This window comes from Oncorhynchus kisutch, unplaced genomic scaffold, assembly GCF_002021735.2.
Source record: "Oncorhynchus kisutch isolate 150728-3 unplaced genomic scaffold, Okis_V2 Okis01b-Okis20b_hom, whole genome shotgun sequence".
Classification (NCBI taxonomy): Eukaryota; Metazoa; Chordata; class Actinopteri; order Salmoniformes; family Salmonidae; genus Oncorhynchus; species Oncorhynchus kisutch.
In genome coordinates, this window is record NW_022261978.1 from 5,433,599 (window position 1) to 5,461,043 (window position 27,445).

At 47.1% G+C, this 27,445-nt stretch overlaps 1 protein-coding gene across 4 annotated transcripts; it reads right to left on the minus strand.

The window, feature by feature from the left end:
- Positions 1–6,280: 6,280 nt before the first annotated feature.
- On the minus strand, positions 6,281–26,663 carry LOC109885394 (mitochondrial dicarboxylate carrier). 4 transcript variants are annotated; one of them, XR_004206515.1, is made up of 12 exons: positions 24,413–26,663; positions 17,745–17,864; positions 15,015–15,129; positions 14,269–14,317; positions 14,098–14,139; positions 13,882–13,925; positions 13,584–13,654; positions 13,171–13,263; positions 12,954–13,031; positions 11,526–11,582; positions 7,307–9,725; positions 6,313–7,261 (listed from the first exon to the last, which is right to left on the minus strand). XR_004206515.1 is itself a non-coding variant. In XM_031811225.1 (11 exons), the coding sequence occupies exons 1-11, from the start codon at positions 24,500–24,502 to the stop codon at positions 9,624–9,626; spliced, it is 861 nt and encodes a 286-aa protein (XP_031667085.1). In that variant the 5' UTR covers positions 24,503–26,663; the 3' UTR covers positions 6,281–9,623. The 4 variants fall into 4 exon arrangements, 1 of the variants encoding a protein (XP_031667085.1); XR_004206517.1 differs by having other exon boundaries at positions 6,313–6,923; positions 7,104–9,725; XR_004206516.1 differs by having other exon boundaries at positions 6,313–6,923; positions 6,969–9,725.
- Positions 26,664–27,445: the final 782 nt, after the last annotated feature.

Below are 27,445 nucleotides of genomic sequence, written 5' to 3' on the forward strand. Positions count from 1 at the left end.
GGACTGATGGTCTATCAGTGGCCGTCTGGACTGATGGTCTATCAGTGGCCGTCTGGACTGATGGTCTATCAGTGGCCGTCTGGACTGATGGTCTATCAGTGGCCGTCTGGACTGATGGTCTATCAGTGGCCGTCTGGACTGATGGTCTATCAGTGGCCGTCTGGACTGATGGTCTATCAGTGGCCGTCTGGACTGATGGAATATTTATGACAGGGAAAGGAGAGGCGATTTGAAGTCACAGAATGTCATTACAAAAGCATTTTCCTAAGAGGGTTTTTATCAAGACGTTTTATGTTTGACACACACACACACACACACACACACACACACACACACAGGTGCGCACAGACACACACACACACACGCACAGACACATGCAAAGGCACACACAGACACATGCAAAGGCACACACAGACACACACACAGACACACGTACAGGCACACACAGACAGACAGACACACAGACACACACAGACACACACAGGCATGCACACACACACAGACACGTACACAGGCACACACACACAGACACACAAGCACACACACAGACACAGGAAGGCACGTACACACTCAACTTCTCAAGGACTCCGACCGAGTAAACTTATAATGGAATATCTGTCTGTCTGTTTGTCTGTACTGTAATGTTTACTGCTCTGATGTTGTCCAGAAATGTAACAGTGATGTGAATTTAGTTGTATATTTCTGTGTATTGTTGTGAACTGTTAGATATTACTGCATTGTTGGAGCTAGAAACACAAGCATTTCTCTACACCCGCAATAACATCTGCTAAATGCGTGTATGTGACCAATACCATCTGCTAAATGCGTGTATGTGACCAATACCATCTGCTAAATGCGTGTATGTGACCAATACCATCTGCTAAATGCGTGTATGTGACCAATACCATCTGCTAAATGCGTGTATGTGACCAATAACATCTGCTAAATGCGTGTATGTGACCAATACCATCTGCTAAATGCGTGTATGTGACCAATACCATCTGCTAAATGCGTGTATGTGACCAATACCATCTGCTAAATGCGTGTATGTGACCAATACCATCTGCTAAATGCGTGTATGTGACCAATACCATCTGCTAAATGCGTGTATGTGACCAATAACATTTGATTTGATTGGACTCCAGGAAAATCTGACACGTACGTGCACAGTGTAGGTGTTTCATTGAAAGGGCGACGTGAGGTGGATGAATGGAAGAACGGAGAGATGAAGGATGTTAGGTGTCTCTTTAATGTTGACTCTGACAGCGTAGAGTGTATGTGACCCTGAAGGACGTTAGGTGTCTCTTTATTGTTGACTCTGACAGCGTAGAGTATATGTGACCCTGAAGGACCCACCCCCCTTTTGATACCTGGTTCTGCCCAGGTAACAACCTTATATACCCTAAATAATGACTTAGGTAGGATTAGTAAATGAACCTTATTTTCTAACATTATCATGTATGTCCAATTCTCCCTTGGGCATCCATTCATATCAATCCTGTATCAATTCTCTGTCCAGTGTCTTATCTAGTTTAAGAAGTATCTGTGCTATTTATATATGTTCTGAAATATATATATTTACCCATTTAAACAGTAATTCCTTTCTCTCCTATCTCTCAAAATGCCACTAAGCGTCTCACTGTTTGACTATCTAAAATCATTGTCTATAAGTGGCAATCTCTAAAGTCCTTACATTTCCTTAATCAATCTTAATCCTTACAATAATCCTAAATCACCACAGATGTCCTATATTCCTGTTAGATTTAATACTTTTTTTTTTTAAACTCCTAATAGGTAACCAGAGCCTGAACCAATACTAACCATATCAAAATCCGTCCTACACTTACAAGCTCTTTCCTTCAGGGATCCTCAGTATTCTATCTGACAATAACATTCATTTAATATATGTTGCATAGTGTGGAATACCTTATCTTTAAACATTGGAGCAGCTCCTCAATATCAATGTGGTGTTGGCAGACCAATCAAAACAGGAAGAATTCAAAAAAAGAGGGGAGACTAATGTTTATATTTTCAGGCAAGATGGCAGTTGTTTATGTGGTGAAAAAAAGCAATACATTTAAATAAAGAGTTTTTTCTGAATGATACAAACCGTTTTAAAATGTGTTTAATTAGCTAAAAGCCAGCGAAACAGAGGGCTTGAAAGTTTAGTGTGGTCCTGTCGTCACAAAAAGCAAACTGCCGACGTCAAACAGCCGGTTGTCTCCGGTTGTGAACGAGAGGACGGTTGTCTCCGGTTGTGAACGAGAGGACGGTTGTCTCCGGTTGTGAACGAGAGGACGGTTGTCTCCGGTTGTGAAAGAGAGGACGGTTGTCTCCGGTTGTGAAAGAGAGGACGGTTGTCTCCGGTTGTGACAGAGAGGACGGTTGTCTCCGGTTGTGACAGAGAGGACGGTTGTCTCCGGTTGTGACAGAGAGGACGGTTGTCTCCGGTTGTGACAGAGAGGACGGTTGTCTCCGGTTGTCTCCGGTTGTGAAAGAGGACGGTTGTCTCCGGTTGTGAAAAAGGACGGTTGTCTCCGGTTGTGAAAGAGAGGACGGTTGTCTCCGGTTGTGAAAGAGAGGACGGTTGTCTCCGGTTGTGAAAGAGAGGACGGTTGTCTCCGGTTGTGAAAGAGAGGACGGTTGTCTCCGGTTATGAAAGAGAGGACGGTTGTCTCCAGTTGTGAAAGAGAGGACGGTTGTCTCCGGTTGTGAAAGAGAGGACGGTTGTCTCCGGTTGTGAAAGAGAGGACGGTTGTCTCCGGTTGTGAAAGAGAGGACGGTTGTCTCCGGTTGTCTCCGGTTGTGAAAGAGAGGACGGTTGTCTCCGGTTGTGAAAGAGAGGACGGTTGTCTCCGGTTGTGAAAGAGAGGACGGTTGTCTCCGGTTGTGAAAGAGAGGACGGTTGTCTCCGGTTGTGATAGAGAGGACGGTTGTCTCCGGTTGTCTCCGGTTGTGAAAGAGAGGACGGTTGTCTCCGGTTGTGAAAGAGAGGACGGTTGTCTCCGGTTTGTCTCCGGTTGTGAAAGAGAGGACGGTTGTCTCCGGTTGTCTCCGGTTGTGAAAGAGAGGACGGTTGTCTCCGGTTGTGATAGAGAGGACGGTTGTCTCCGGTTGTGAAAGAGAGGACGGTTGTCTCCGGTTGTGAAAGAGAGGACGGTTGTCTCCGGTTGTCTCCGGTTGTGAAAGAGAGGACGGTTGTCTCCGGTTGTCTCCGGTTGTGAAAGAGAGGACGGTTGTCTCCGGTTGTGATAGAGAGGACGGTTGTCTCCGGTTGTGAAAGAGAGGACGGTTGTCTCCGGTTGTGAAAGAGAGGACGGTTGTCTCCGGTTGTGAAAGAGAGGACGGTTGTCTCCGGTTGTGAAAGAGAGGACGGTTGTCTCCGGTTGTGAAAGAGAGGACGGTTGTCTCCGGTTGTGAAAGAGAGGACGGTTGTCTCCGGTTGTGAAAGAGGACGGTTGTCTCCGGTTGTGAAAGAGAGGACGGTTGTCTCCGGTTGTGAAAGAGAGGACGGTTGTCTCCGGTTGTGAAAGAGAGGACGGTTGTCTCCGGTTGTGAAAGAGAGGACGGTTGTCTCCGGTTGTGAGAGGACTGTTGTCTCCGGTTGTGACAGCGAGGACGGTTGTCTCCGGTTGTGAAAGAGAGGACGGTTGTCTCCGGTTGTGACAGAGAGGACGGTTGTCTCCGGTTGTGACAGAGAGGACGGTTGTCTCCGGTTGTGACAGAGAGGACGGTTGTCTCCGGTTGTCTCCGGTTGTGAAAGAGGACGGTTGTCTCCGGTTGTGAAAAAGGACGGTTGTCTCCGGTTGTGAAAAAGGACGGTTGTCTCCGGTTGTGAAAAAGGATGGTTGTCTCCGGTTGTGAAAGAGAGGACTGTTGTCTCCGGTTGTGAAAGAGAGGACGGTTGTCTCCGGTTGTGAAAGAGAGGACGGTTGTCTCCGGTTGTGAAAGAGAGGACGGTTGTCTCCGGTTGTGAAAGAGAGGACGGTTGTCTCCGGTTGTGAAAGAGAGGACGGTTGTCTCCGGTTGTGAAAGAGAGGACGGTTGTCTCCGGTTGTGAAAGAGAGGACGGTTGTCTCCGGTTGTGAAAGAGAGGACGGTTGTCTCCGGTTGTCTCCGGTTGTGAAAGAGAGGACGGTTGTCTCCGGTTGTGAAAGAGAGGACGGTTGTCTCCGGTTGTCTCCGGTTGTGAAAGAGAGGACGGTTGTCTCCGGTTGTGAAAGAGAGGACGGTTGTCTCCGGTTGTGATAGAGAGGACGGTTGTCTCCGGTTGTCTCCGGTTGTGAAAGAGAGGACGGTTGTCTCCGGTTGTGATAGAGAGGACGGTTGTCTCCGGTTGTGATAGAGAGGACGGTTGTCTCCGGTTGTCTCCGGTTGTGAAAGAGAGGACGGTTGTCTCCGGTTGTGAAAGAGAGGACGGTTGTCTCCGGTTGTGAAAGAGAGGACGGTTGTCTCCGGTTGTGAAAGAGAGGACGGTTGTCTCCGGTTGTGAAAGAGAGGACGGTTGTCTCCGGTTGTGAAAGAGAGGACGGTTGTCTCCGGTTGTGAAAGAGAGGACGGTTGTCTCCGGTTGTGAAAGAGAGGACGGTTGTCTCCGGTTGTGAAAGAGAGGACGGTTGTCTCCGGTTGTGAAAGAGAGGACGGTTGTCTCCGGTTGTGAAAGAGAGGACGGTTGTCTCCGGTTGTGAAAGAGAGGACGGTTGTCTCCGGTTGTGAAAGAGAGGACGGTTGTCTCCGGTTGTGAAAGAGAGGACGGTTGTTTCCGGTTGTGAAAGAGAGGACGATTGTCTCCGGTTGTCTCCAGTTGTGAAAGAGAGGACGGACGACATTTTAGTCAGAGTTGCTAAGTAACCTACCTCGGCCATCAGTTTCTCCAGTGTGTTTCTGGTTCAACGGCTTTCTGATACCTTAAAGAGAACCATATTTCATAGCTCCTCACCAGGCTTTCTGATACCTTAAAGAGAACCATATTTCATAGCTCCTCACCAGGCGATGAGTGAAGACTGAGCTTCAGAACTGAAGAGCACTGCTCACCACGACCAATAGGGGGAGACAGAGTATCAATAAACAGACAGACCTTGGACACAAGTCAGCAAGGAGATCCATTACGTTCACCCCCCCCCCCTCCAAACACACAGAGAAAATGACAGTTATTAATTATTAGTATTTTAATTCAAAAAACAATCTACAAAATACAGACCCATACATGTACAGCCGCACAGAGCTGGGTCCTACAATCTCATTTCCATTCCTAGAGATTGTGTGTGTGTGTGTGTGTGTACAAGGGGTGGTTCCCAATACCACTCTTTAATAATGGCCTATCAAATACAGTCAAACAATTAATTGAAACACACACTCACAAGCACGCACACAACCTCACAGTAGGATTTATGAATGAATCCTCTCTCAGTCACACAGAGACATAGTGTCTGTTAATAATCATGTTACTCATTCATAATGACCAGTCTCCCAAACACACACAGTACCATGCTGCCCCCTGGAGGCCACAGAGGGAAAGGCATCCTGACTCACTGGAACTCACTGTGGGGGTGTGTGTCCCAAACGGCCCTATTTACATACAGATAACTGCCTAAAGTTACCTGTAGGGGTTGTCTGTTTGTCTTAGATGAGTGTGCTTATGTGTGTGTGAGTGCACCTGTGTGTGTGTGTGTGTCTGTGTGTGCCTGGGTGTGTGTGTGTGCCTGTGTGTGTGTCTGTGTGTTTGAGTGCACCTGTGTGTGTGTGTGTGTGTGTGTGTGTGTGAGTGCACCTGTGTGTGTGTGTGTCTGAGTATACCTGTGTGTGTGTCTGAGTATACCTGTGTGTGTGTCTGTGTGTTTGAGTGCACCTGTGTGTGTGTGTGTGTCTGAGTATACCTGTGTGTGTGTCTGTGTGTGTGAGTGCACCTGTGTGTGTGTGTGTCTGAGTATACCTGTGTGTGTGTCTGTGTGTTTGAGTGCACCTGTGTGTGTGTGTGTGTGTGTGTGTGTGAGTGCACCTGTGTGTGTGTGTGTCTGAGTATACCTGTGTGTGTGTCTGTGTGTTTGAGTGCACCTGTGTGTGTGTGTGTGTGTGTGTGTGTGCACCTGTGTGTGTGTGTGTCTGAGTATACCTGTGTGTGTGTCTGAGTATACCTGTGTGTGTGTCTGTGTGTTTGAGTGCACCTGTGTGTGTGTGTGTGTGTGTGTGTGTGTCTGAGTATACCTGTGTGTGTGTCTGAGTATACCTGTGTGTGTGTCTGTGTGTGTGAGTGCACCTGTGTGTGTGTGTGTGAGTGCACCTGTGTGTGTGTGTGTCTGAGTATACCTGTGTGTGTGTCTGTATGTTTGAGTGCACCTGTGTGTGTGTGTGTGTGAGTGCACCTGTGTGTGTGTGTGTGAGTGCACCTGTGTGTGTGTGTGTGTGTGTGTTTGATAAAGTGCCTTAAAGACAGCAGTTTCATCCAGGTCCCAGTAAACAGTATCTCTCTCTAACTCACAGTATCTCTGATTAATCTCCTATAGGGCCCTATGGGTCCTGGTCAAAGGCAGGGTACAACCTACTCACTATACGTCTCTCATCTCTGTCCAGTTATATCTCCTCGTCACATTGCCCTTGGTGGGAATTTCTACTGTTGTCCCTAACCACAGATCTAGGATCAGATCACCTAGCCCCAACAATAACTTTAACTGGTAGGGGGATGCAACTAATGTCTGACCCAGAATCAGTGCCTAGGGGCAACTTTAGTACCTTTGTCTGTAAGCATGTGATGGCTTTATAGCCATGTTGTTATGGCATTATAACCTGTTATGCAGCATCCCTTATAGGCAGGAATAGGACCCTATGTCACCCAATGCCACTCACAAATGTCTCTGAGATGATGACGTGAGATTCATAAGATTCTAGTTATAGCACTGATCTCCCGTTATAGTAATAAGCATCACCTATGAACAGGAATAGCACTGACCTGTCACAGTAATAAGCATCACCTATGAACAGGAATAGCACTGACCTGTCACAGTAATAAGCATCACCTATGAACAGGAATAGCACTGACCTGTCACAGTAATAAGCATCACCTATGAACAGGAATAGCACTGACCTATCACAGTAATAAGCATCACCTATGAACAGGAATAGCACTGACCTGTCACAGTAATAAGCATCACCTATGAACAGGAATAGCACTGACCTATCACAGTAATAAGCATCACCTATGAACAGGAATAGCACTGACCTGTCACAGTAATAAGCATCACCTATGAACAGGAATAGCACTGACCTGTCACAGTAATAAGCATCACCTATGAACAGGAATAGCACTGACCTGTCACAGTACATGACCATTTGAGTCATTTACGCTCTCTTATCCAGAGCCATTAGGGTGAAGTGTCTTCCCTTCTCGAGGGCACAACAACAGATGTGTTACCTAGTCAGCTCGGGGATTCGACACGGCAACCTTTCGGGTTAATGGCCCGACGCTCTTAACCGCGAGGCTCCCTGCCGCTGTTACAGTGTTATGAACAGGAAGAGGGCCCGTTGTCACCGTCACCCCCCGATGTGACAGTCTCTGAGATGGTTTCAGTTAGAACCACAATGTGGTAGTGATTTACAGTCATACCTGTAATACATTATAGTAATACATACTACTACAGCTACTACATACTACTAGTAATACATGCTACTACACTGCTAGTAATACATACTACTACAGCTACTACATACTACTAGTAATACATACTACTACCGCTAGTAATACATACTACTGCCGCTAGTAATACATACTACTGCCGCTAGTAATACATACTACTACAACTAGTAATACATACTACTACAGCTAGTAATACATACTACTACAACTAGTTAACTGCTAGTAATACATACTGCTACAGCTGGTACACTGCTAGTAATACATACTACTATACACCGCTAGTAATACATACTACTATAACTAGTACACTGCTTGTAATACATACTACTACAGCTGGTACACTGTTAGTAATACATACTACTACAGCTGGTACACTGTTAGTAATACATACTACTATACACCGCTAGTAATACATACTACTATAACTAGTACACTGCTTGTAATACATACTACTACAGCTGGTACACTGTTAGTAATACATACTACTACAGCTGGTACACCGCTAGTAATACATACTACTACAGCTAGTACACCGCTAGTAATACATACTACTATAACTAGTACACCGCTTGTAATACATAATACTACAGCTAGTAATACATACTACTATAACTAGTATACCGCTAGTAATACATAATACTACAGCTAGTAATACATACTACTATAACTAGTACACCGCTAGTAATACATACTACTACAGCTAGTACACCGCTAGTAATACATACTACTATAACTAGTATACCGCTAGTAATACATACTACTATAACTAGTACACCGCTAGTAATACATACTACTATAACTAGTATACCGCTAGTAATACATACTACTATAACTAGTATACCGCTAGTAATACATACTACTATTACTAGTACACCGCTAGTAATACATACTACTATAACTAGTATACCGCTAGTAATACATAATACTACAGCTAGTAATACATACTACTATAACTAGTACACCGCTAGTAATACATACTACTATAACTAGTATACCGCTAGTAATACATACTACTATAACTAGTATACCGCTAGTAATACATACTACTATAACTAGTATACCGCTAGTAATACATACTACTATAACTAGTATACCGCTAGTAATACATACTACTATAACTAGTACACCGCTAGTAATACATACTACTATAACTAGTACACCGCTAGTAATACATACTACTATAACTAGTATACCGCTAGTAATACATACTACTACAGCTAGTAATACATGCTACTACAACTAGTACACTGCTAGTAATACATGAGGACTGGTGTGGTGTGGTATGGAACAGGGTTGGGTGATACATGATGATGGTGGTGGAAGGCTACAGTATAAACACATCAACACCATTTAGGGAGTGAACTCAGGTAGCACTATGTTCCCTACGTAGTGCACTACTTCTGACCAGAGCTACATGTTAAGTGCACTACAGATTAAGGGTCATAAGTAATGCACTACATAGGGAATAGTGTATGATTTGAGGCGCAGCCCCCATTGAGAATGGCACGATTGATGATGACAGACATGAAGATGATGTCACAGCAGGGTTTGACTGGTGTTGCTATGACAACTCTTCCTGTGGACAAGGTGATGGTGCAGGTGCAGGTGTAGGCAGTTCCTTCTTAGTCTTTTCCCCGGGTGATTGGTTGATTTCCAGAGCAGGTGAAAGAGGGCCGGGTAGGATAGCATAGCAGACATTCCATCCCTACAACCACCTCTCTGTGTGATTGGACAGCTCAGGGCCATGGGGGGGGTGTGGCACCGTGGCAGTGACAGGGGATTGGTTGATTTCCAGAGCAGGTTAAAGAGGGCCGGGTAGGATAGCATAGCAGACATTCCATCCCTACATCCACCTCTCTGTGTGATTGGACAGCTCAGGGCCATGGGGGGGGGGGGGGGGGGGGGGGTGGCACTGTGGCAGTGACAGGGGATTGGTTGACGTTTGCAGGGGACAGGGGGTTAGAGGGTAAAGGTCGTAGGTCATGGAGCGTGCTCAGGAGATGATGACGATGCCGAAGTTGTTCTTGAGCTGCTCTAGGAAGATGAAGGTGAGCACCGTGTGAGGAATCAGACGGATCCCCGCAGGAACAAGACCCTGCAACCCCATTGGACAGTTAGTTAGCATTCTGACACGTCACTGGACAGTCAGTCAAGACCTAGCCAACATTGTTACATGTGAATGAACATTGGGCACTTAGTCAAGACCCTGACACGGGATTGGACAGTTGGTCTACATGCTGACGTGATTGGACAGTAGGTTAAGACCTTGCAATGCAATTGGGCAGTTAATTAACTTTCTTGCAACTGCATTGGACAGTTAGTCAAGACCTTTACACAGGGATGGACAGTTGTTTACAACCTTGGCATCCTATTGGACAGGCTTGGACCATATGTTTAGGCCCTGACACTGGATGGGACAGTCAGCCAATACCCTTCCATCTGGTTTGGTAAATTACTCAAGACCCTGATGTGTAAATGGCCAGAGAAGTACTTTACCCAGGATTCACCTTAGCCTTCATATATATACGTTAAGATAAGACCCAGCCTTCATATACATGTTAAGGTAAGACCCAGCCTTCATATACATGTTAAGGTAAGACCCAGCCTTCATATATATATATATGTTAAGGTAAGACCCAGCCTTCATATACATGTTAAGGTAAGACCCAGCCTTCATATATATGTTAAGGTAAGACCCAGCCTTCACATATACATGTTAAGGTAAGACCCAGCCTTCATATACATGTTAAGGTAAGACCCAGCCTTCATATATACATGTTAAGGTAAGACCCAGCCTTCATATATACATGTTAAGGAAAGACCCAGCCTTCATATATATATGTTAAGGTAAGACCCAGCCTTCATATACATGTTAAGGTAAGACCCAGCCTTCATATATACATGTTAAGGAAAGACCCAGCCTTCATATATACATGTTAGGTAAGACCCAGCCTTCATATATATATGTTAAGGTAAGACCCAGCCTTCATATACATGTTAAGGTAAGACCCAGCCTTCATATATATGTTAAGGTAAGACCCAGCCTTCATATATATGTTAAGGTAAGACCCAGCCTTCATATACATGTTAAGGTAAGACCCAGCCTTCATATACATGTTAAGGTAAGACCCAGCCTTCATATATATATGTTAAGGTAAGACCCAGCCTTCATATACATGTTAAGGTAAGACCCAGCCTTCATATACATGTTAAGGTAAGACCCAGCCTTCATATATATATGTTAAGGTAAGACCCAGCCTTCATATACATGTTAAGGTAAGACCCAGCCTTCATATATATATGTTAAGGTAAGACCCAGCCTTCATATATATGTTAAGACCCAGCCTTCATATATATGTTAAGGTAAGACCCAGCCTTCATATACATGTTAGGTAAGACCCAGCCTTCATATACATGTTAAGGTAAGACCCAGCCTTCACATATATATGTTAAGGTAAGACCCAGCCTTCATATATACATGTTAAGGTAAGACCCAGCCTTCATATATACATGTTAAGGTAAGACCCAGCCTTCATATATACATGTTAAGGTAAGACCCAGCCTTCATATATATGTTAAGGTAAGACCCAGCCTTCACATATATATGTTAAGGTAAGACCCAGCCTTCATATATACATGTTAAGGTAAGACCCAGCCTTCATATATACATGTTAAGGTAAGACCCAGCCTTCATATATACATGTTAAGGTAAGACCCAGCCTTCATATATATGTTAAGGTAAGACCCAGGATTACAAGATCAGTTAGAAACTCTTGTCTCTGTCAGAAAGAGAGTCACACCGAGCGAAGGTTATTAGGCTGGTCTGCTAGATGGGTTTTCTGGGACTGCCAGTGGTGTGTGTGTGTGTGTGTTTGTGTCTGTGTGTGTGTCTCACCTTGTAGAAGGCCATGGGTCCTTCTTTAGCCGTCACTCTCAGACAGTGTATCACACCCTGAAACACACAGTTACATGGTGAGAGAGTTGGATGAAGGGAAGAAAACAGGGTTTAAAGAGGGATGGATGGAGAGATGAAAGAGAGAGGGGTGATGGAGAGATGAGAAAGGGGTGATGGAGAGATGAAAGAGAGAGGGATGGATGGAGAGATGAGAGAGAGGGATGGATGGAGAGATGAGAGAGAGGGATGGATGGAGAGATGAAAGGAGAGGGATGGATGGAGAGATGAGAGGATGGGATGGAGAGATGAGAGGGATGGATGGAGAGATGAAAGAGAGGGATGGATGGAGAGATGAAAGAGAGGGATGGATGGAGAGATGAAAGAGAGAGGGATGGATGGAGAGATGAAAGAGAGAGGGATGGATGGAGAGATGAAAGAGAGAGGGATGGATGGAGAGATGAAAGAGAGAGGGATGGATGGAGAGATGAAAGAGAGAGGGATGGATGGAGAGATGAAAGAGAGGGATGGATGGAGAGATGAAAGAGAGAGGGATGGATGGAGAGATGAAAGAGAGGGATGGATGGAGAGATGAAAGAGAGAGGGATGGATGGAGAGATGAAAGAGAGAGGGATGGATGGAGAGATGCGAATGAGAGGGATGGATGGAGAGATGCGAATGAGAGGGATGGATGGAGAGATGCGAACGAGAGGGATGGATGGAGAGATGCGAACGAGAGGGATGGATGGAGAGATGCGAACGAGAGGGATGGATGGAGAGATGAAAGAGAGAGGGAAGGATGGAGAGATGAAAGAGAGGGATGGATGGAGAGATGGAAGAGAGGGATGGATAGAGATGAAAGAGGGATGGAGAGATGAAAGAGAGAGGGATGGATGCAGAGATGAAAGAGAGGGGGATGGATGCAGAGATGAGAGGGGGATGGATGGAGAGATGAGAGGGAGAGGGATGGATGGAGAGATGAGAGAGAGAGAGGGATGGATAGAGAGATGAAAAAGAAGGATGGATGGAGAGATGGAAAAGAGAGGGATGGATGGAGAGATGAAAGAGAGGGATGGATAGAGAGATGGAAGAGAGGGATGGATAGATAGATGAAAGAGAGGGATGGATGGAGAGATGAAATTGAGAGGGATGGATGCAGAGATGAGAGAGAGGGATGGATGCAGAGATGAAAAAGAAGGATGGATGGAGAGATGAAAAAGAAGGATGGATGGAGAGATGAAAGAGAGAGGGATGGATGGAGAGATGAAAGAGAGAGGGATGGATGCAGAGATGAAAGAGAGAGGGCTGGATGGAGAGATGAAAGAGAGAGGGATGGATGCAGAGATGAAAGAGAGAGGGATAGATGGAGAGATGAAAGAGAGAGGGATGGATGGAGAGATGAAAGAGAGAGGGATGGATGGAGTAACTTACTGAGTATTCTCCTTTAGAGTTCATCAACCTGGTCTTCATCACATCTAGAGGCTGACACAGGAACGTAGCACAGCCTCCCTACAGACAGACAGACAGAGACATATCATTTGTTTTCTTTGAGTTACTGTATCAATGAACAATGTCATTGTTATCATATCACATTCTATCCAACCAGCACTCTGCACTATTTTAACCAATAAGAAGCCCGGTTACTCACAGCAATGAAGCTGGACAGGAAGTGTGTGAGGATGTTATCTCCCATGAAGCCTGAAGACAGCACCAGCTGTTTAGCCTGGTCATAACATGCCAACTACAGAGAGAGGTGGGGGGAGAGAGAGGGGAGATAAGGAGAGAAAAAGAGAGAGAGAGGAGGGTGAGATGGAGAGAGAGGAGGGTGAGATGGAGAGAGAGGAGGGTGAGATGGAGAGAGAGGAGGGTGAGATGGACAGAGGAGGGTGAGATGGACAGAGGAGGGTGAGATGGACAGAGGAGGGTGAGATGGACTACAAATCAATAGATAAAGAGGAGACCTAAAAAACAACCAACTAGTGTCTCTCTCCTAATCTATACAATCTACTGATATACATAACGCTATTCAACTTCATTTCCCAGGGTGCTGTGCGGTCGTACCTGTCCTACGGTGACCAGAGCTCCTCTGCTGGAGGCCATGGTGGCTCCTGAGAACAACTTCCTCACCCCCTCTAAAAACACAGGTCAGAGGGGAGGGGGTCACACAGAGGGGGGGGGGGGGGGTAATGAGCAGGAAGCAGCAGAAAACAAACTTGATTTTTTTAAAGAAAAGCTTTCTATCGTTCTATTGTTTATCAAATGTTTTGCATTGGAGTGATAGTGTGTGTGGCCACCTCTCTAAACTCATAACGGGTCTCTTGTCATTTCATCTTTTTGAGTACAAATCACACATTCCTACCTTCTCTGAAGACCCTGAAGAGACCGTCCACAGCATGTTTGTAGCTGAGAGACAGCGAGAGAGAGAGAGAGAGAGAGACAGAGAGAGACAGAGAGAGAGAGAGACAGAGAGAGAGAGAGACAGAGAGACAGAGAGACAGAGAGAGGGAGAGGCACAGTGTTAGACATTGTCAGATCAACAACATGTCATGTGGTCTAAATGGTCAGGAACACTCACTTTCTCCTCAGCTCTGGGGGAAGTTTAACATCATTCTGCATCCTGAGGAGCAAAACCAGTGTATTAGTTAAAACATTACATTAATATAGATCATACAACCTAACTATAACTATTGAATAACTATCATAAAATGCAAGAGAGCTGTGTGTGTTAACAAGGTGTTTCTCTGACCTGACGTTCACCATGTCTGCAGGAGTACCAATGAACCCGCCGGTAAAACCTAGACGCATGACAGAGATTAGTGTGGAATTATTATAATAAAATAACTAAGATTTTACCAACTGGGGACATTTTGTTTGTCCCCACAAGGTCAAATGCCATTTCTAGGGGTTTAGGGTGAAGGTAAACATTAGTGTTAGAATTAAGTTAGGGTTAGGAGCTAGAGTTAGTTTTAGGGATAAGGTTAGGGAAAATAGGATTCTGAATGGGACTGAATTGTGTGTCCCCACAAGGTTGGCTGTACAAGACTGTGTGTGTGAGCATTACCCTCAGACCGTGTGTGTGTGTGTGAGAGCGCATTACCCTCAGACTGTGTGTGTGTGTGTGTGAGCATTACCCTCAGACTGTGTGTGAGCATTACCCTCGGACTGTGTGTGTGTGAGCATTACCCTCAGACTGTGTGTGTGTGTGAGCATTACCCTCAGACTGTGTGTGTGTGAGCATTACCCTCAGACTGTGTGTGTGTGCGCATTACCCTCAGACTGTGTGTGTGAGCATTACCCTCAGGCTGTGTGTGTGTGAGCATTACCCTCAGACTGTGTGTATGTGTGAGAGAGCATTACTCTCAGACTGTGTGTGTGTGTGAGCATTACCCTCAGACTGTTCACAGCGTGTGTTCAGCATACATGCGTGGTTTAGCAAGCCTGTGTCTGTGTGTGTCTGTGTGTGTCTGTGTGTCTGTGTGTGTGTGTCCCTACCTCCAAAGGCCCCCAGCAGCACCTTCTGGTAGAAAGGCATGGGCCCCTGGTTACTGCTGCTCAACATGTCTCTGACTGTCTCATAGATAGCAAACCTCGTTAGAGAATAGGACATCTAGAGGGAGGGAGGGAGGGAGGGTAGTAGAGGGAGGGAGGGAGGGTAGTAGAGGGTGGGAGGGAGGGTAGTAGAGGGAGGGAGGGAGGGAGGGTAGTAGAGGGAGGGAGGGAGGGTAGTAGAGGGAGGGAGGGAGGGTAGTAGAGGGAGGGAGTGTAGTAGAGGGAGGGAGGGTAGTAGAGGGAGGGAGGGTAGTAGAGGGAGGGAGGGAGGGAGGGTAGTAGAGGGAGGGAGAGTAGTAGAGGGAGGGAGGGAGGATAGTAGAGGGAGGGAGGGAGGGTAGTAGAGGGAGGGAGGGAGGGTAGTAGAGGGAGGGAGGGAGGGTAGTAGAGGGAGGGAGGGAGGGTAGTAGAGGGAGGGAGGGAGGATAGTAGAGGGCAGAGGAGAGAAAAAAAAGTACAACAAATTGAAAAAAAGAGCGATGTGTAGCTTTCCTACTGACATTCTAGTTGTGTCATAGCTTCAATCCACCACTAACTGACACTGTCACAAACAGGAAACAGCTCCTCTCCAGAGAGAGATGTCAGTAGAGGCGTTAACAGGACGTTTCAGCACCCCAACCAGTTTTCCTTAGGCACAGATCTAGGATCAGCTATCCCTCCCTCAATCCCAACCTTAACCATTAGAGGGGAAAATGCTAAACAGACCAAAGATCAGTGTCTAAGGGCAACTTCACCCTACACCAGTTTCCTCACAGTGTGTTACCATGGTAACCAACTGACATGCTTACTACTGGTCTATCTTCATATAGAGAATTTCCTCTGATGCAATACTGTCAGAGGGGTTACTAACTTCCACTCGGCCAATGAAACAAACTGGATCCAGGTGAGGCATTGGGGCGGTAGGTCGCCTAGTGGTTAGAGCGTTGGACTAGTGACCGAAAGGTTGCAAGATCGAATCCCCGAGCTGACAAGGTAAAAATCTGTCGTTCTGCCCCTGAACAGGCAGTTAACCCACTATTCCTAGGCCGTCATTGTAAATAAGAATTTGTTCTTAACTGACTTGCCTAGTTAAATAAAAAGGTCAAAAAGGTTCTATATACCTATCTCTGGAATAGAATACTGATCCTTCTGCCTGGAACACTCAGGTTCTATATACCTATCTATGGAATAGAATACTGATCCTTCTGCCTGGAACACTCAGGTTCTATATACCTATCTATGGAATAGAATACTGATCCTTCTGCCTGGAACACTCAGGTTCTATATACCTATCTATGGAATAGAATACTGATCCTTCTGCCTGGAACACTCAGGTTCTATATACCTATCTCTGGAATAAAATACTGATCCTTCTGCCTGGAACACTCAGGTTCTATATACCTATACTCAGGTTCTATATACCTATCTCTGGAATAGAATACTGATCCTTCTGCCTGGAACACTCAGGTTCTATATACCTATCTCTGGAATAGAATACTGATCCTTCTGCCTGGAACACTCAGGTTCTATATACCTATCTCTGGAATAGAATACTGATCCTTCTGCCTGGAACACTCAGGTTCTATATACCTATCTCTGGAATAGAATACTGATCCTTCTGCCTGGAACACTCAGGTTCTATATACCCATCTCTGGAATAGAATACTGATCCTTCTGCCTGGAACACTCAGGTTCTTTCTACATATCTCTGGAACAGATGGAACTATCATTACAGGATTATACCCATTCTCTCTCTAACACACACCTTCTCCTTATCCCGCACCCCCCCCTCTCTAACACACACCCTCTCTCCCCCCCCTCTCCTTCTCCCCACCCCCTCTACCACACACCCTTCTCCTTCTCCCCACCCCCCCCCCCTCTACCACACACCCTCTCCTTCTCCCACCCCCCCCTCTACCACACCACCCTCTCCTTCTCCCCCACCCCCCCCTCTACCACACACCCTCTCCTTCTCCCCACCCCCCCTCTACCACACACCCTCTCCTTCTCCCCACCCCCCTCTACCACACACCCTCTCCTTCTCCCCACCCCCCTCATACCACACACCCTCTCCTTCTCCCCCAACCCCCCTCTACCACACACCCTCTCCTTCTCCCCCACCCCCCCTCTACCACACACCCTCTCCTTCTCCCCACCCCCTCTACCACACACCCTCTCCTTCTCCCCACCCCCCCTCTACCACACACCCTCTCCTTCTCCCACCCCCCCTTACCACACACCCTCTCCTTCTCCCCACCCCCCTCTACCACACACCCTCTCCTTCTCCCCACCCCCCTCTACCACACACCCTCTCCTTCTCCCCACCCCCCTCTACCACACACCCTCTCCTTCTCCCCACCCCCCTCTACCACACACCCTCTCCTTCTCCCCACCCCCCCTCTACCACACACCCTCTCCTTCTCCCCACCCCCCCTCTACCACACACCCTCTCCTTCTCCCCCCCCTCTCTACCACACACCCTCTCCTTCTCCCCCTCTCTACCACACACCCTCTCTCCCCTTCTCCCCCCCTCCTTCTCCCCCTCTACCACACACCCTCTCCTTCTCCCCCTCTCTACCACACACCCTCTCCTTCTCCCCCCTCTCTACCACACACCCTCTCCTTCTCCCCCCTCTCTACCACACACCCTCTCCTTCTCCCCCTCTCTACCACACACCCTCTCCATCCTCCTACCTGTCTGCAGAGTGATGCGCTGAGTCCGTTGTACAGAGCCAGAGCTCCATCGTTCTTCACTACCTGCATGGCCATGCTCACCATCCCCATCTTCCCCTTCTGCTGGGTCTGCAGGTGGACCTACGCATGCACACACACACACACACAATCACTATTTCATCATCTTCATCATTACAAATACAATCAATATACTGTATCTTCATCATCATTACCATTATCACAGTCAGTCATCAGTGTGGATATTTCTTAGTGACTGTGGAACTGTCTCTCTCGCTCAGACAGACAGAGACACACACTAGCGTGACAGACAGACAGACAGAGTTTGTCTGTCATGCTGCTGTCTGAGTGTTTATAGTAGTTACTGCCTATAGAGATAGTAGTACCATGTAGTAGTACCATGTAGTAGTTACTGCCTATAGAGATAGTAGTACCATGTAGTAGTTACTGTCTATAGAGATAGTAGTACCATGTAGTGGTACTACAGTGGAGATAGTAGTATAATGTAGTAGTAGTGAGTCAGTGGAGATCGTAGTACATGTAGTAGTAGTGAGTCAGTGGAGATAGTGAGTCAGTGGAGATAGCTGTAGATATGGGGTTGTGACAGTTGTAGTGGTAGCAGTAGTTGTGAGTCAGTGGAGATAGCTGTAGATATGGGGTTGTGACAGTTGTAGTGGTAGCAGTAGTTGTGAGTCAGTGGAGATAGCTGTAGATATGGGGTTGTGACAGTTGTAGTGGTAGCAGTAGTAGTGAGTCAGTGGAGGTAGTGAGTCAGTGGAGATAGCTGTAGATATGGGGTTGTGCCAGTTGTAGTGGTAGCAGTAGTTGTGAGTCAGTGGAGATAGCTGTAGATATGGGGTTGTGACAGTTGTAGTGGTAGCAGTAGTAGTGAGTCAGTGGAGACGTGTGTTTACAGGGAACAGGGTTTTTGTAGGTAATTCTGACTTCCTTTGAACTCCCTCCTTCCTTATGTCTCTCTGACAGTGTAATGTATTGTTCTTCTCAGAGGGCTTTTTATCGACTGGGCTCTGCTCCAAGTGTGGCCTCCAGCCGGCCAATCACGTCTCTCGCTCCCACCGGCTAATCAGAACTCTGAGCTCAAAGGCCGCCGAGGCCTTCAACTATGGAACACAAACTCTCTCTCTCTCCCTCCCTCCCTCTCCCCTGGTGTGAGTAGATAATAATTCACACCCTGAGTAGAGACACAGATAGCTGGTTGTTCCAGATAGCTGGTTGCTACAGGACCTGGCTGGTACTCAACAATCTCAACAGTGCAATGAGTGAACGAATGACTGAACCAACTAATAAAACAAAAGTGCATGAATGACCGAAGGAATGAACAAACAAAATAACTAATTCATTAAATAACTAACAAATAAGTGAGTGAGTTTGCTGACTATCTCTGATGACTAGAGAAGATAGTCAGAATAGAGTATCTCCTCTAATGACACTGAAAGTCAAAAATGCAGAGCTGGGGCCTTTTCACAAAAAGAGAAAGTCAACATTTAACCTCTAACCTCCAGCTAGTCCTGAGTCACATCACCAACACACTGTTCCATTGTTACAGTCATGACTCAATAGATTCTAATACTGATAGGAAGACAATGTCATAACTTAGATGTGGGTGTTAAGTTGTTTCAAGTTACACACACACACACACACACACACACACACACACACACACACACACACGTGAGATCCTGATCCTCCCCTCAGGGTGTTACTAGGGCAACTGACTTCATGCCAGACTAAACAGGCGTAGTAACAACAGTGTGTTGTTGGAACTAGGTCAGAGAGGAGAGGCACGGCTAGCTTCAGGAGAAGAGGAGAAGCTAGGCAAGGCTAGCTTCACTAGGTCAGAGAGGAGAGGCACGGCTAGCTTCACTAGGTCAGAGAGGAGAGGCACGGCAGGCTTCCCTAGGTCAGAGAGGAGAGGCACGGCAGGCTTCCCTAGGTCAGAGAGGAGAGGCACGGCTAGCTTCACTAGGTCAGAGAGGCGAGGCACGGCTAGCTTCACTAGGTCAGAGAGGAGAGGCACGGCTAGCTTCACTAGGTCAGAGAGGCGAGGCACGGCTAGCTTCACTAGGTCAGAGAGGAGAGGCACGGCTAGCTTCACTAGGTCAGAGAGGAGAGGCACGGCTAGCTTCACTAGGTCAGAGAGGAGAGGCACGGCTAGCTTCACTAGGTCAGAGAGGAGGCACGGCTAGCTTCACTAGGTCAGAGAGGAGAGGCACGGCTAGCTTCACTAGGTCAGAGAGGAGAGGCACGGCTAGCTTCACTAGGTCAGAGAGGAGAGGCACGGCTAGCTTCACTAGGTCAGAGAGGAGAGGCACGGCTAGCTTCACTAGGTCAGAGAGGCGAGGCACGGCTAGCTTCACTAGGTCAGAGAGGAGAGGCACGGCTAGCTTCACTAGGTCAGAGAGGAGAGGCACGGCTAGCTTCACTAGGTCAGAGAGGCGAGGCACGGCTAGCTTCACTAGGTCAGAGAGGAGAGGCACGGCTAGCTTCACTAGGTCAGAGAGGAGAGGCACGGCTAGCTTCACTAGGTCAGAGAGGCGAGGCACGGCTAGCTTCACTAGGTCAGAGAGGAGAGGCACGGCTAGCTTCACTAGGTCAGAGAGGAGAGGCACGGCTAGCTTCACTAGGTCAGAGGAGAGGCACGGCTAGCTTCACTAGGTCAGAGAAGAGGCACGGCTAGCTTCACTAGGTCAGAGAGGAGAGGCACGGCTAGCTTCACTAGGTCAGAGGAGAGGCACGGCTAGCTTCACTAGGTCAGAGAAGAGGCACGGCTAGCTTCACTAGGTCAGAGAGGAGAGGCACGGCTAGCTTCACTAGGTCAGAGAGGAGAGGCACGGCTAGCTTCACTAGGTCAGAGGAGAGGCACGGCTAGCTTCACTAGGTCAGAGGCGAGGCACGGCTAGCTTCACTAGGTCAGAGGAGAGGCACGGCTAGCTTCAATAGGTCAGAGAGGAGAGGCACGGCTAGCTTCACTAGGTCAGAGAGGCGAGGCACGGCTAGCTTCACTAGGTCAGAGAGGCGAGGCACGGCTAGCTTCACTAGGTCAGAGGAGAGGCACGGCTAGCTTCACTAGGTCAGAGGAGAGGCACGGCTAGCTTCACTAGGTCAGAGGAGAGGCACGGCTAGCTTCACTAGGTCAGAGGAGAGGCACGGCTAGCTTCACTAGGTCAGAGAGGAGAGGCACGGCTAGCTTCACTAGGTCAGAGAGGAGAGGCACGGCTAGCTTCACTAGGTCAGAGAGGCGAGGCACGGCTAGCTTCACTAGGTCAGAGAGGAGAGGCCTCCGCAGTGCACACACAGGTAGCTTACAGTTCTTCATCCTTCTCACCTCCGTCAGAGAGACGACAGGGAAGAAACCACCATTTATCTACCTCTAGGCTGCTATACATAGAATGACAAACCAAATAAATAGCCTAGTGTTTTTCATGGAATATTTGTGGTAATTAAATAGAATGTATTTAGAATTTATCAGAATACATTTTTCAGAAATAGTTTGAGGTCTGTGTATTCTCAAATTGAAAAAAAGTGAGGGAGCGCCGCTCTCCAGCACTCCAACCCAGGATGCTAGGCTAGGCATGGCTAGCTTCAGGAGAAGAGGAGAAGCTAGGCTGGACATGGCTAGCTTCAGGAGAAGAGGGGAAGCTAGGCTGGACATGGCTAGCTTCAGGAGAAGAGGAGAAGCTAGGCCAGGCATGGCTAGCTTCAGGAGAAGAGGGGAAGCTAGGCTAGAGTCATATACAGTGGACAAAACATTAAGAACTCTTTCCATTAAATAGACTGACCGGGTGAATCTAGGATCCCCTATTGATACCACTTGTTAAATCCACATCAGTGTAGATGAAGGGAGGAGACATGTTAAAGCAGGCCTTGTAAGCCTTGAGGCAATCGAGACAGATTGTTTTATGTGTGCAGAGGGAGGACAAGACAAAACATTTGTGTCTTTGAACGGGGCGTGGTCGTAGGTTGTCGGTTTGTGTCAAAGGTGGTCAATTTCTGCCTGAACTCCATAGCCGTTGATAAGTGATAATTTACACTTTCACGTTGCGCGGTGTATTTCTGATAGGTTTTTAGAACTATGAAGATGTCCAGTGAAACCAGATATGAGATTTGTTGATAACACAACACTTGGATACACATTATGCAGAATGCTAATCAATAAAAACATTTGCTCGTTTCCAGCGGGTTATTTCATAGGGGATTGTCAGAGGCTCTCTCCTATTGTGACATCACCAACAGTTTGAGAATGAAGGCAACTAACATGGCGTCCGTTCTAAAGCCTGACCCAACTCTCTGAACAGATGGCTCTGGGCATGGCTAGCTTCAGAGGACCAATGCTTCCTACACATCGTGTTTGTCTTGTTCTGGCAGGTTTGTCAACTCTTGAGATCTCCCTGAAGATTATGCATCTCTCTCTCTCTCTCTGCACCAGCCTACAGGATAGACCAGGATGGGTGGATCTATTCTAGACATCCAGATGACCCTGGCCTGTACGTTCTCCATGACAACAGTAGATGACCCTGGCCTGTACATTCTCCATGACAACAGTAGATGACCCTGGCCTGTACATTCTCCATGACAACAGTAGATGACCCTGGCCTGTACATTCTCCATGACAACAGTAGATGACCCTGGCCTGTACATTCTCCATGACATTTGTGTTTGTGTATGGGTGTGTGTATGTGTGTGTGTGTGTGTGTGTGTGTGTGTGTGTGTGTGTGTGTGTGTGTGTGTGTGTGTGTGCTGTATGGGTGTGTGTGTGGGACTCTCCAGCAAAGTAATTATACACTTTTAGACTTTTCTAAGTAGGCGAGTTGAGACAGGCTGTCTAGGCTACACTATCAACTCCAAACACACACACCTCTGTCCAACACTAGCTCCACCCTCTACCCTCTGTCCAACACTAGCTCCACCCTCTACCCTCTGTCCAACACTAGCTCCTCCCACTACCCTCTGTCCAACACTAGCTCCACCCACTATCCTCAGTACAACACTAGCTCCTCCCACTACCCTCTGTACAAGACTAGCTCCTCCCACTACCCTCTGTACAAGACTAGCTCCACCCAGTGCCCTCTGTCCAACACTAGCTCCACCCTCTACCCTCTGTCCAACACTAGCTCCACCCACTACCCTCTGTCCAACACTAGCTCCACCCACTGCCCTCTGGCCAACACTAGCTCCACCCACTACCAACACTAGCACCACCCACTACCCTCTGTCCAACACTAGCTCCACCCACTACCCTCTGTCCAACACTAGCTCCACCCACTACCCTCTGTCCAACACTAGCTCCACCCACTACCCTCTGTCCAACACTAGCTCCACCCACTACCCTCTGTCCAACACTAGCTCCACCCACTGCCCTCTGTCCAACACTAGTTCCACCCACTGCCCTCTGTCCAACACTAGCTCCTCCCACTACCCTCTGTCCAACACTAGCTCCACCCTCTACCCTCTGTCCAACACTAGCTCCTCCCACTACCCTCTGTCCAACACTAACTCCACCCACTACCCTCTGTCCAACACTAGCTCCACCCACTGCCCTCTGTCCAACACTAGCTCCTCCCACTACCCTCTGTCCAACACTAGCTCCTCCCACTACACTCTGTCCAACACTAGCTCCACCCACTACCCTCTGTCCAACACTAGCTCCACCCACTGCCCTCTGTCCAACACTAGCTCCTCCCACTACCAATACAGATACAGCGATCGAAGGGAAAGCATCTGGAGCAGGGTTTGAACCAGCAACCCTGCAGTTACAGGCCGTCCTTGTGGACTACCACCTGTGCCATAAAGGCCCAGACCTCTTAGTACACTCAAACACAGAGACGCTACACACAGGAAGCCCCAGCTGCTTTAAGACTGCTAGTTAGTGCTGTAATTTCATACCACGTCTATATAATTATACTACACACTGACCTACTTGTATGCATCTGTCATCCTGTTGCCTGTTACACTATAGGACCACAACCACACTGTGCTGGCTCTGGTATTTTCCTTCACTTTCCAGGACGGTTCCAGAAACTATGCTGGATGCATTAACAGGCCAGTACAGTTCAGCTGGGACCTGCAGTGTTCATCAGGCGTGTTAATTAAGCCTACACACGCTATACCGCACACAGGCCTACTGTAGAGTTAGGATATGTCATTCTGTGTGTGCTATTCCTGACTTCAAGATGACCCTGGTGTGAACATGCTCAATGACAACAGTAGAGCATGTGGCTACTACTACTGTAAGTTATCCGTAATATGAGACGGCTTTAACGCTACAGTTCGACTAGGCCCAACCCAGTTTACATTGCACCGTAACGGCGCGGTTAGCCGGTCAGTGAACTGGAGAGATCGCGCTTAACGAGGCCGATCACTGCTTCCCGTACCTCCGCGGGACACAGACATGTCACTAGGCTAGAGGAGAGAGAAAATGATTCTACAACTTTCATTTTCTGTCCTATTTTCTCCAATCATCAGCAGGGCGCGGTGTTCCGTTTGGATAGATCCCAGTAGCCCGTTTAGTCTTTTATAACACAGGATGAAATTAGGGCAGTTGTTGTCCCTAGTCTCCCAGGTAAACAGCTGGCTGACTAGCGGGCCTGCAGCCTCCGTATGTCGGCTATAATCCTGCTAGGGGGTTCTAGGGTTCTCTCTCCACCACTTACTTTGATGAGGTCCAGAGGATGGGTGCAGCAGGCAGCCCCACAGGAGGCGAGCCCCCCAAAATACCACCGCGACATCCGTTTATCGCTCATATTTCCCCTCCTGTCTTTATATAGTCCTACTGCTCTTCGCTGAGTCCAATTCGATCCAGTCCAACAACGCAGCTGGCCAGAGCCAAGCTCCCTTTCCGCCTCGACACGCAAGCAGGTCGGCGCAGCAGTCTGTGCTTTCTGGTCCGCTCTCTCTCTCTCCGCGGGTCGAATGGAGGATAACCTCGTTAATCTTCAAATTTGCAGACGCCACCGACGGACTTTGGGTTCCGGTGCACGCATACACACGCAAACCACATCGTGCGTGTGTGTGTAGGCAATTTTACAGAACGCGTGATAGGAAATGGATCGAGCGAGAGACAAGAGGGGAGTCGCAGTGAGTGCACGCGCAGCCAATTGCCACCCCGGGCTGAGGAACTGCCTCCTAGGGCTCTAACTAGCCAGACTCAAAGGTCGCCGCTCGACAATTTATTTTCTGCAGGTTGTTTTTGCAAACGTCAAAACTGAAAAAGTCACCGGTTTGTCTAATCTACGCTAACAGAGAGGATGCCCGTTTTTCTTAAAGAGACAGTACACCCTCAAGTAGTCAGCTACCCAACCAGACACAGTGTACAAGTACTCTGTCGCTTTAAGGGAAACAATTCCCAACATTCTCCAGTGAAGAAACTTTCTTTTTCAACGGAGTCAAGCGGCGATACATCGTATCCGTGGTAACGAATGGTTAGATGAAACAATTTGAAACTGGTTACAAAGTTTCTATTCTACTGTTATTGTTTCCCGAACTCTCTGACGTTGCTTTTGACCGAGAGCTGTTCGTGTCATCCGTCACAGATGCAATAACATCCGCATTGACTGGAGCCAAAATGTAACCCTTCTATTTTTCAATGCAGTCGTCACTTGGCAGCCTGTTGGCGAGCGCTAGACAATACCTAGAGCCATTTCTCAGAAGGCTACTAAAACAACACATAACCATGTAAAAGTACAACTTCGACATCTTAAGTCAAACACTTCAACGTGTTTAAAAGCCACCGTTGTTCCAGAATTCCTCTATGTAAATGCTGACCTCGCGCCAGGAGGAGTTTGCCAGCTCGCCTCGCATTCCCCAGGACAAATACTCATCAGAACATCGTTAAAGAGTCACACAGAAGGTCACATGCCCTGTGTTTAAATATACACGTTATATTAGTTGTTATTGTGTGTGTGTGTGTGTGGCATAGAGGTGGTGGTACACGTTGACCCAATGTGTTTGTGTGCGCGCTCCTGCCTTGGTCGGAATCTCTTCGCGCGCTGTAACATTCCTGTCTGGTGCAAAGAGTTCTTTTAAGCACTGGAACTTTGGTCACTGGTTCAAATGAACATGCTCGCCCTTCCACCCAGATACTTGTATTGAGGTCACAACAGTGACTAGCCTAAGCATATAGCATTTGATAGGCTAGTCCAGGTTCATTGAATTTAACATTGCTTAACTGTGTCTGACCTTTTCAACCAAAAAATGTCATTTACAAGCCTTTACTTCCCTGAACTTAGAACAACTCACTACGGAATGTGACCCTTAAAATCCCCATGCTGTTTCAGTAACTATGGAGACGCTTGTCCAGTAAGGGGATGCATCTCAATAGTCTGGCTTGGCTTCCTAACCTTTTCTGTCTCCTTTCCTTCATCTGTATAGAACATGAGATGACTTGACAAATGATCATTAGCCATCCTTCACATTGCTATCTGTGTGTTATCCTATCTTGTATTTTGAAATGAGCACAAAGGCAAGCAGAGAGACAAGGAGAGTAAAGCCACTAGACTATTGAGATACACCCTCTCTCTCTCTGTGTGAAAGATGACTTTGTTTCTATGAAAAATACACCTCTACTGCCCCCTTGTGGATATATAGGGGAACTGTAGTTTTGTTTAGGTCTAGAGGCCTTCCCTGTAAATATGGTCACAGAAATAGTCAAAGTGTAAAAGTGGAATTGTCTTTGCCATTCTATGAGTTGATTGCTAATAGTAGTTCCACAACATGGCTGTTGTTCATTTCTCAGATATACCACAAATTCTTTATCCCTTTACACTTGTGTGTATAAGGTAGTAGTTTTGGAATTGTTAGCTAGATTACTCGTTGGTTATTACTGCATTGTCGGAACTAGAAGCAGAAGCATTTCACTACACTCGCATTAACATCTGCTAACCATGTGTATGTGACAAATAAAATTTGATTTGATTTGATGATTTTTGGCTCCCGAGTGGCACAGCAGTGTCAGGCACTTCATCTCAGTGCTTGAGGTGTCACTACAGACACCCTGGTTTGATTCCAGGCTGTATCACAACCAGCCATGATTGGGAGAACCATAGGGCAGGGCGCACAATTGGCCCAGCGTCGTCCATCATTGTCAATAAGAATTTGTTCTTAACTGACTTGCCTAGTTAAATTAAAGGTTACATTGGTAGTGGATGGGGTTCGTTTTTTTAAAGCACTTTGAGACCCAGAGGAAAGCACCAGACCTTTTAAATATATATATATATATATAGTCAAGCTTTATTTAAGTAGTTAAGAACAAATTCTTATTTATAATGACGGCCTACCAAAAGGCAAAAGGCCTCCTGCGGGGACGGAGGCTGGGATTAAACATTAAAATCGAGGACAAAACACACATCACAACAAGACACAACAAGACTACATAAAGAGAGACTTAAGACAACAACACAGCATGGTAGCAACACAACATGACACCACAAGACTACATAAAGAGAGACTTAAGACAACAACACAGCATGGTAGCAACACAACAACACTACATAAAGAGAGACTTAAGACAACAACACAGCATGGTAGCAACACAACAAGACACAACAACACTACATAAAGAGAGACTTAAGACAACAACACAGCATGGTAGCAACACAACAAGACACAACAACACTACATAAAGAGAGACTTAAGACAACAACACAGCATGGCAGCAACACAACATGACACAACAAGACTACATAAAG